Raw genomic sequence first — 10418 nt, forward strand, 5'->3', positions numbered from 1 at the left:
TGGGAAAGGTGGAGGGTCAGTAAAGGAGAGGAAGAACTTCAGCAATGTGGATTGACACAGTGAAAGCAGCAGTGAGGTCTAGTACGTCAGAGATTGTGAGGATGGCTCAGGAGAGGACAGGGTTCACGTCTGTTGTTCATAGGGTCACTATGAGTCGTACTAGCCTTGATGGCATCTAACAACAATAATGATTTTATTAAACATTGTCATTCATTTCATTAATTCATTTTAGTTACTGTAATAGAACACAATGTCTATAAATGATTGAATGAAACTCAATATGATATAAATGTTGTTGTTGTTGTTGTTATGTGCCATCTAGTCAACTACAACTCATAGCAACCCTGTGCACAGTAGCTCTGAATCGTGCTCTATACTGAAACAATCTCACTGTCTCTGACACACTTACACTTATTATCCCAGTTATTGTGTGACTCCATCTCGTCCAGCATCTTCCTCTCCTGAGCTGTCCGTCAACTCTTCCAAACATGATGCCTTCTCCAAAGACTCTTACCTCCTGGCTACATCCCCAAAGTATGTGAAACAGTCTCAGATTCCTAGCCTCCACGGAGCAGCTTGGTTTCACCCTCTCCTGAACAGACCTGTTAGTTATCCTGGTAGTCCATGGTATGCTCAATACTCTTCTCCAGCACCATAACTCAAAGGCATTCATTTTTCTTTTGTCATCCGTAGTGATTGTCCAATAAGCTCTGCATATGAAATGGTTTGAGGATCACTTAACTTACTGTGCAGTGTATTAGAGGGCAAGGACATTTATGTCATCATCATCATCATTACATGAATAATCAGAATCTATTTTAAACTTTTGAGTGAGAAATAATGACAGAAAAATGAAATTATTATTGTTATTTAATATTGGGTGTTTGTTTAGAGGGAGAGTAAAATGTAAGAGTAAGTAGGTGAGGATAGTGGTGAGATGTAGCTAATATAAAAAAGTATTACCATAAATACATGTTAAACCTTTTCATAAAAGCTCCTAATTTTCTAGCATTTTAGACCAAATAAGTTCAGACTGATTTCTCTCTTTTTTATTTATACAATTGAATTTTGAATTAACAAAAGTTGAACCCATTAAAATAATTGGGCAAACAAAAAATCAGGTTTTTACAAATAGTATTTCCACAGAATTTGTAAACATATATAGTGTTGTTATTAGATGCTGTCAAGTCAACTACAATTCATAGTGACCCTATGAGCAACATATCGGAACTTTGCCCTTTCTTGAACCATTTTCATGACCTCTAAGAGGCCTGAGCCCATTGTTATAATCATCGTGTCGATTCATCTTGTATCACTTGCTTTCATGATTGGGAAGTATTCATTGGTCTGCAGTATTCTCTGCTATTTTTTTGGAGATGGTTTAATTTGTTTTTTCACAATATTTGAATCTGTAATGCTTTCTCAAAATTAGGTGAAGTTTCCCGTGATAAATGTTAGACTGTTTTATTGCGTCTGTGTAAAGTGTCAGTAGTTCTTATCTTTATGATGTTATTCATTAGTTGCTGTTATGTGCCATAAGTCACTTGCAACTAATAGCGACCTTATGTACAAGAGCTCTAAACCTTGCTCTATAGTGTGCCAACCTCATTGTCTGTGACTCACCTACTCCCACTACCCCAATCACTAAATTGATACATCTCATCGAGGGTCTTCCTCTCCTGCACTCTTCCTCCACTCTCCCAAACATGATGTCCCTCTGCAAGGACTGGTCCCTCCTGGCAAAATGCCCAAATTATGTCAGATAAAGCTTCAGAATCCTTGACTTCCAAGGAGCAGCCTGGCTTCACCCTCTCCAGGATGAATTTGTTTGTTCTCCTAGCAGTCCATGGTATATTCAACACTCTTCTTCAGCACCACAGCTCAAAGACATCAATTTTCTTTCTACCATCCCTAGTCACTGTCCAGCTCTTCGATGCATAGCATGCAATTGCAAAGACTATAGCCCGGATCGGGTGCACCTTAGTCTCCAGCCTGACTTCATTGCTCTTCAGTACTCTGACTTACCAGTGCAATTCATCTCCTGATTTCCTGGCTGCTGTTACCAAGAGTGTTAACTGTGGAACCAAGTAAACGAAAACTGTTAACTATCTTAATCTCTTTACCATCCATACTGATGCTGCCATTTGGCCCAGTGGTAAGAATCTTTGTTTTCTTGATGTTGAGCTTCAATTCATATTGAAGGCTGCGGTCCTTGACCTTCTGCAGCAAGTGTTTCAGGTCTTCCTCAGTTTCAGCAAGCAGGGTTGTGTCATCTGCATAACACAGGTAAAAATGTTCGATCTGTGGAGTGAGCCACTTCCTCTAATGAAAGTCCTTTATAGGAAAATTTGCCTTTCCTAAAGTCCTTCAACAAACTTGCTGGGGCTAACTCTGAGAAGAATGGGAATCTCAGAACACTTGATTGTGTGTGTGCGAAACCCATACTTGGAACCCTTGTGCTATATATACTTGGGGTATACTTGGGCTCTTGTGTTTCAGGAAGTGTGAGGATGATACAGGATAGAATATGGTTCAGATCTTTTGTTCATAGGATTACTATGAGTTGTGCTCTACTTGATAGCACCTAACAACAACAGTAACATACTTGGACCAGGAGGCAGTCATCAGAACAGAGCAAGGAAACACTGAATGTTTCAAAATCGAGAAGGGTGTGCTCAAAGGATGCATTCTATCTCTATAACTTTTCAATCTATATGTAGAACAGAGCATCTGGGAGGCTGGGCTCTATGAGGAGGAACACAGCATCAGGATTGGAGGAAGACTCATCAACAACCTCTGTTATGAAGACAACACAACCTTGCTTGCTGAAAGTATGAAGGACCTAAAGTGCTTGCTGCAGAAAAGTCAAGGACTGCAGCCTTCAATGTGAATTGAAGCTCAACGTCAAAGGAACAAAGATTCTCACCACTGAGACGATTGGCAGCATCATGATAGGGAGATGAAGAGATCGAGATTGTTAATAGCTTTAGTTTGCTTGGCTCTACAATCGACACTCTTGGTAACAGCAGCCAGGAAATCAAAAGATGAATTGCATGAGAAAAATCTGCTGTCAGGGACCCCTCCAGAGTACTCAAGAGCAACGTTGTCAGTCTGGAGACTTAAGGTGCACCTGATTCAGGCTATGGTCTTTGTTATGCATCAGATAGCTGGACAATGACTAGGGATGATAGGAGGAGAAGTGATGCCTTTGCGCTGTGGTGCTGGAGAAGGGTATTGAATATATCATGGACTACTAGGAGAACAAACAGGTTCATCCTAGAGAGGGTTAAACTAAGCTGCTCCTTGGAGGCAAGGATTCTGAAGCTTTATCTGACATAATTTGGGCATGTTTCAAGGAGGAACCAGCCATTCTTGGAGGGTGGAGGGACAGCACAGGAGAGGAAGACCTTAGATGAGCTGGATTGACTCAGATACTGGAGTAATGGGGATTGGTATGTCAGATTATAAGTTGGGCTCAGGATAGAGTAGGATTCAGAGCTGTTGTTGTACATAGTTTGGCTACGATTCACAAATGATTTGACGGCACATAAATATAATGATGAAGTCCTATACGTTCTTTATGTTGTGCACTGTAGCCCTGCAGGAATCTTGCCTTAATATCGTCCCCAGTCCCAAACGCTGTTGTCCTCCTTCGTCTGTGGCGTGGCTGAGTAGTATGAGACCTGGTGCTTCACTGGAGCAGTTTCTCTCTAGGGGAGTTTCAAGTCAGCTCTCTTACTTGCAGCTCAACGTACCAGTTGAGAAAATCTTTGCCCTGCTTCTAGCTCTTTGTCTCTAACTATCTTGTCCTGTTTGGCCCCTGGGATGGTCCCACAGTCGTGAGGCAAAGATCTCCAAATGCAACAACCTATCACCAGGGAAGTTTCAGTCCCATCTTTCCCAAAAGTGCTTGCTCTGGAAGGCAGTGACTCACCTGATGATTCTGTCCTGAAGCTTATGTGTTCCTTTGTCTCTGAAGTGGTGTGGGATCAGGGCCACCTACTTAAAGCAGTTTATGTGCAGGAGGATCTCAAGTCAGCCCTTCCTCTTGCAGAAAAGCCCTACCTATGTCCCAAACTCTCTTATCCTGTTTGGCCCCTGGGATGGTACTGGAGCCAAGGAGACAAGGATCCCCAAATGCCTATAGTCAGGGAAGTTTCTGTCCTCAATTCATCTTGTTGAGGGTTTTATTCTTTCTCTGACCCTCAGCCTTTCCCAGCATATCTTTTCCTAAGGATTGATACCCCCTCACCACATGCCCAGAGTATGTGAGTTGAAGTTTCCCTACCTTTGCTTTTAAAGAGCACTCTAATTTTACTTCCTCCAAGACAGACTTGTTTGTTCTTTTGGCAGCCATGAGATACTCAGTAACATCGTATTATATTCTGTTGATTTAATTTTTATGGACTATAAGGACATATTTATATAGTACTTTATAATTTTACAGAGCATTCAACTGTAAATTTGTAAATTTACCAAATACTTACCCATAAATGAAATTGCTCACATTTAAAGCACCCTTGAAAATTATGGAAGCTCTCAATTTTCATTACTTGACTAACTCAATTTTTTTCAATTAATACTTATCTATTTATATTTTATATTCTTAAACCATTTTTTACTATTCCCTTATAATTGAATTAACTTCCATTTTTGTTATACTACATGTAGTCAGAGGCAAGGATTCTGAGGCTCCGTCTAACATACTTTGGATATGTTGTGAGGAGAGACCGGTCCTTAGAGAGGGACATCATGCTTGGGAGGGTGGAGGGACAGCATAGGAGGGGAAGGCCCTCTATGAGGTAGATTGATTCAGTGACTGGGATAATTGGGACAGAGCGGAGTTTAGGGCTGCTGTACATAGGGTCGCTATGAGTCACAGGCGACTCGACGGCACATAACAACAACAACAACATGTAGTCACAAAATAAAACTGGTCTTAAAAGTACTTTGAGTTTCATACTGTCATTTTTCTATGTAGAAATAAGTAGTTTTAGACAAAATTTTTACAAAAGGACACTATGTCAGTATTTGTGCATTCATTGATTCCTGTAAAGTGTATATTACTGACCTGTGTAGCCGAAGCTTGAACCAGATTTATTTGACTGTAAACCGTGTATGCTTTCAATCACAACACACCATAACCTGATTTTTAAAATTATTATGTATTTAATTTTCATAATCACAGATGTCTTCTTATATATTGTTTGCTTTAAGAATACAGTAGATATTCTAACGATGTAGGGGAAAATCAGATTTTAAGGTGTGAATTCTTTTCTGGGACTTAGTTTACATGGTGGTTAAAATGGATGTCAAATTACTTCTCTTCCTTCACTCTATTCATCTCTAAAATAGGATTCTCAAACATCATAGTCTCCTTATAATTGTGAACACTAATTCACATGATAGGATTATAAAGAGATTGTAGTAATACACCTCTAGTCACAGGGCCATGAGATATAGCTATTGAAATGACAATAAAATGGGGGACGTTAAATATGCCTTTTCTTACTGGGTGAAGAAACATGCAAGGCTCGATTTTGAGGGATGTGAATAAAGAAAGAACGAGATGCAGAGTACTCAACTTCAAGGAAATAACATGGCCAAAGGCTCTGTGCACAGAACAAGTATGTGTTTTGTTCATAAACAGATTTACTTAATATGTTGGTGTCTCTTGTGTGGTAAATACTATGGCAAGTAGGTGCTGAGAATAGAACAATGAACTATATAGGAGAAAAGTTCCTCCCAGAACTCTAGCTAACAAAAGAGACAGATTACACTAATAAAGTAATGAAAATGAAATTTTAAGATAAGAAAGGCTGTAAAGCTGCTGAATAATTTGGAGAAGAAGATTAAATAGGTGATTAGGGAAGGTCTTGAGGAAAAACGGTAAACTAAAACAGATCTTTGTAATAACCACTGTAACATGTACTCAATTTGAATTCTTTACCATTATTGGCATACCAGTGTACCTACATTTGACTACATAGTTGTCATTCAACTCATAGCAACTCTGTGCAATACAACTAAATGCTGTGTAGTTATATCCTAGCCTTACAACTGTTTTTGAGCTTATTATTGCAAACATTGGGTCAGTTCATCTTACTGGAAGTCTTCTTTTTCCTACCCTTTACCAAGCATTTTTTATACTATGATGTTGGCTTTTGTACAGTTGTGAGGATTTTTGTTTTCATTATTTTTTTGTTTTCAAGTTCTCTTCACTTTCAGTAAGCAAAATTGAATCATTTATGTATCACAGATTGTTAATGAGTCTTCCTCTAATCTAGTGCGGCACCCTTCTTTATTTAATCTAGTTTTTGAGTGATGGTCTAATGAGTAAGGGACTTCACTGTCAAACCAAAGTCATGCAGTTTGAATCCACTAGTTCCTCCACAGGAGAAATCTGAACAGTCTCCTCCTGTAGGGTTTGCTGCCCCTCAAAACCTCTGGAGGGTCAACTATGAGTTGGTTCTGACTGAAAGGTACACAACTACCACCAACATGCAGACTGAATAACTATTATGAAAGGATATGACCCTGATACATCTTTCCTGAATTTAAATCATGAACTAACCCTTTGATTTTTTTGAAGTGTTGCTTCTTTTCTACAGATTCTGTATGACTACAAGTTCAGCGTAAGCACAATTAAGTATTCTGGGATTCCCTTTTTCCCAATGTTATCCGTTATCCACAATTTATGATTTGTACAGTTGAATGCCTTTGCATCATCAATACAATACTAGTAAACATCTAAGTTACCAGTGTTCACTTCTGAACAGAGTTATATTTAATATGTCATTCTTGTTTTTCAGAAACCGAAGCTGAAAGAATGGCATCCTCCTGGAGGTTTTATTTTGGGATTGTGGGCACTCATTATCATGGTTTTCTTCAAAACATACGGAATCAAGCATATGAAGTTCATTTTCTAGACACAGAGACTTATGAGGAAGACTATACAGAAGACTGCAGCCTCGAGGAGGGGTGGGCAGGGAGGAAAATGCAACAATGAATGAATGGGGGGAAAATTAAATGGAAAGATGCTATAAAAATATATATGTTGCATTTAAAAATCATTTTAAAAAGTAAAGCTAAATAGAATGATAATAATGTAACTAATTTGCATGTATTATAATTAAATGTTATTTTAATGATAACCCCAAGGGGAAAAAAAAAAGACTGAAGCCTTTGATAAAAATCTGTGTTGTACAAAGAAAAAGGAGGAAGAATATACTAAAAAAAAGAAAAGAAAAAAAAATCTGTGTTGTATGGGTTTTTTAATATATATTGTCCTTATATAATTTTCAGAAAATATAAGGAAACCATGAGTTTTGAAAATATTGATATTATAACTTGAAATGCTGATTAATATTTGATTACTTAATGATGCTTTCAAGGTTTCAATTTTCTTTTGTGTATGTGTATAGCTATAAAGAATGTATTTGATTTTTTGAAAATTTAACAAGTTCCTCTTTATTTATAAATTCCTCTTTTCATTATAAAAGAGGTGAAGGCATTAAATTCTCTCTAGCCTGGGTAACTTCTGTTAATATTTTTTATATATGTCTTCTCATCCTTTCTCTGTTCATATATTTTGTCTCTTTTTTCCAAAATTGATATCACATAGAATGCAAACCTTCCTTTTTCCTGTTACAATATATAAACCATTTCCTTCCCCTTAGAACTTCAAGAATACACTGTTAACAGCTCCGTAGTATCCATTGCACAAACATGTAATGATTCCTTAAACTCTTCCTTCAGGTGAAACCTTTGATTTATTCTTTCATATGCACTGTTTTACTGTTAGTCACTCATGGAAGTCTTCAGTTTTAATTTAAGTAAATATGAAATATTAGTTTGTAAGCTATTGTAAGGGGTGTTTTTTATTCTGTCAATTTATCTGGTAATTTTAAGGCATTTAAGAATATGAAGTTTTGACATTTTACAAGTTGATTGCTCAACAAATATAAACCTTACCACTTTCACTTTTTCACCATGATTCTCGTAACTTGGTGACTTCTTCAGTTACTGCCTTGAATAAAGATAACCAGAAGGGGTTTGTGGCATTGTGTTTAAGGTAATCAGGCTGACTGGCTAGATCTATATTTTCTCTAACAACAACCGTATTGCATGGATACAGAAAGCCTTTATGGCCTTGCAGACATGTTTGACTGATGACTCAAATACGACAGCAGGATGCCTTCTTTTTTTTTTTTTGCATGCCTTTATATCTTTGAGAAGAAGTGGGAGCTGTATCCCATCTGTTAATTTTTTTCAACCTACTTGACATCTTTGCATCTTTCTGGTAACTGGAAATAGTATTGAGATTGTGCTTTGTGTTCAACCCAGATAACTCTTTCTTTTCAAAACATATATATATGAGAGGGCAAAAAACCTGAAGTTCAATACTAATGTCTCGGAGATTAGCTTTGTGCGTTTTATCTAGAAACTTTTGTGTTAACCTTTATTCATGGCAATAATATTTAATAATTAGTAGTAATATTGAGATGCCATCTCTTCTTCCACATTCAAACATGCTAAATTAGTAGTTCTTTAGATTTCTTTTTCTTTTAGCATTTAATATATTACCATTTAGTTGCATACAAAATAACCAAGATTTCTCAGGCAGGACATTCATTTGTGCTAGCTTTTTAAAAAATTTTATTTTTAATGAAATCATATTTTGAAGTAGGAGGGGAGCTATCTTCTGAAGAAGGCGCCGGGGCTGCAAAATGACTGTGAAGCCCAGGCCAGAGCGAGGATAATACAAGGTTGGGGTTCTCATTTAGGTTGGGGAAGACTAGCTGAGGTTGAGGTGGCACTGACTTGGGGACACAGAGATTTTCCTGTGCAAAATGATGACCAAGGATTCTGGTTTCTGGGGAAGTAGATGAAGAGCAGAGGAACACTGGACAGAGATTATTGTCATTAAAACCAGGAATGGGGACTATTTTCCAAGAGAGATGATGGTGTGGCAAAATAGCTCCAGGCAGGCAGGTGATTGGGAAGGTCGGGGTGGCTGCCATCCCCTGTGCTAGCTTTTGAGTTACATACCATGGACTACCAAGGGAACAAACAGTTATGTCCTGGAGAGAGTGAAGTTGTTTATTGGAGAACAGGATTTTGAAGCTCCATCTCATATACTTTGGGCATGTTGCCAGGAGAGACCAATTCTTAAAGAAGGACATCACGTTCGGGAGCGTAGAGGGATAGTGCAAGAGAGGAAGAACCTCGATGAGAGGCATTGACACAGTAACTGGGGCAATGCGGACAGATATGTCAGAGACGGTGAGATTGGCTCAGAATCGGACAGAGTTCAAAGCAATTGTCAATAGGGTCATTATGAGTTACAGTTGACTTGACAGCACATGACAACACTATTGTAGCTTTTATTATCGTCGCATCCACTTCCTAAACAACATGCCTCTGGAAACTCTGAACTTTCAGAAACGGCGATAGTTATAGAAAGGCTTCAGGTCTTTTGTTCATTGGGTCGCTATGAGTTGTGCTCTATTCGATGGCAATCAACAATAACAACAATCTTTATAAAGAAATAAGGCGGCACATTGTGCTGGGAAAATCTGCTAGAGACCTTTCCAAATTGTTGAGGAGTAGTGATGTCAGTTTGAAGACTAAGGTGCATCTGATTCAGGCCATAGTCTTTCCAGTTACTAGCTATAAATCTGAGAGCTGGACAATGAATAAGGATGACAGGAAAAAAAATTGATGCCTTTGAGCTGTGGTGTTAGAAAAGAGCACCGAACAGCCCATGGACGGCCATGAGAACGAACAGATATTGGAGAGGGTGCAGCCAGAGTGATCTTGGTAGGCAAAAAATGATGAGGCTTCACCTCACATACTTTACACATGTTTCTAGGAGGTACTCTTCCTTGGAGAGGGATATGATGCTGGGAAGGGTGAAGGATTGACAAAGGAGAGGAAGATCCTCAACCAGGTGTTTTGACACAGTGACTGCTCCAGTGGGTTCTTGTGTGTCAGGAAGCGTGAGGATGGCGCAGGATAGAACAGGGTTCAGATCTGTTGTTCATAGGGGTCGCTATGAGTCATGCTCAAATTGATGACACCTAACAACAATCTATTTTAATTGATCTTTTTACTGATGTACTATATAAATTGCAGACAGAGAGTGGGGTGGAGCTCCCCGATTAAACAAGCGTAGAAGGAGGAGTGGCATCCACTTCCGTAATAGCTTGCTTTCGGAAACCCTATGGACCTGGAGAGAGGATGAAAGGCACCCAAGCGTCGAGGACTCTCCTTCATAGGGTCGCTATAAGTCACCTGCGACTCCACGGCACTTAATAACAACAACTGTATAAATGTAAAAGGATTTTTTTTTTATTTTATGGAGAGTATTTTATATATTAAAAACGCCAACCAGCATACCTCTTAAATTTGAAAGC

General features: G+C 38.6%; 1 protein-coding gene across 1 annotated transcript in view; it reads left to right on the forward strand.

Annotated features, from left to right (window-relative positions):
- The window catches only part of PIGK (phosphatidylinositol glycan anchor biosynthesis, class K), a 225442-nt gene extending 218513 nt beyond the window's left edge, over window positions 1-6929 (forward strand). Inside the window, exon 10 of the mRNA XM_006888612.1 lies at window positions 6813-6929. Within this exon, the coding sequence (XP_006888674.1) occupies window positions 6813-6929 (117 nt within the window). The remainder of the gene's footprint in view (window positions 1-6812) is intronic.
- The last annotated feature ends 3489 nt before the right edge of the window (window positions 6930-10418 follow it).

Source organism: Elephantulus edwardii, unplaced genomic scaffold, assembly GCF_000299155.1.
Source record: "Elephantulus edwardii isolate Elephantulus edwardi_28Jun2011 unplaced genomic scaffold, EleEdw1.0 scaffold00069, whole genome shotgun sequence".
NCBI classification, from domain to species: Eukaryota; Metazoa; Chordata; class Mammalia; order Macroscelidea; family Macroscelididae; genus Elephantulus; species Elephantulus edwardii.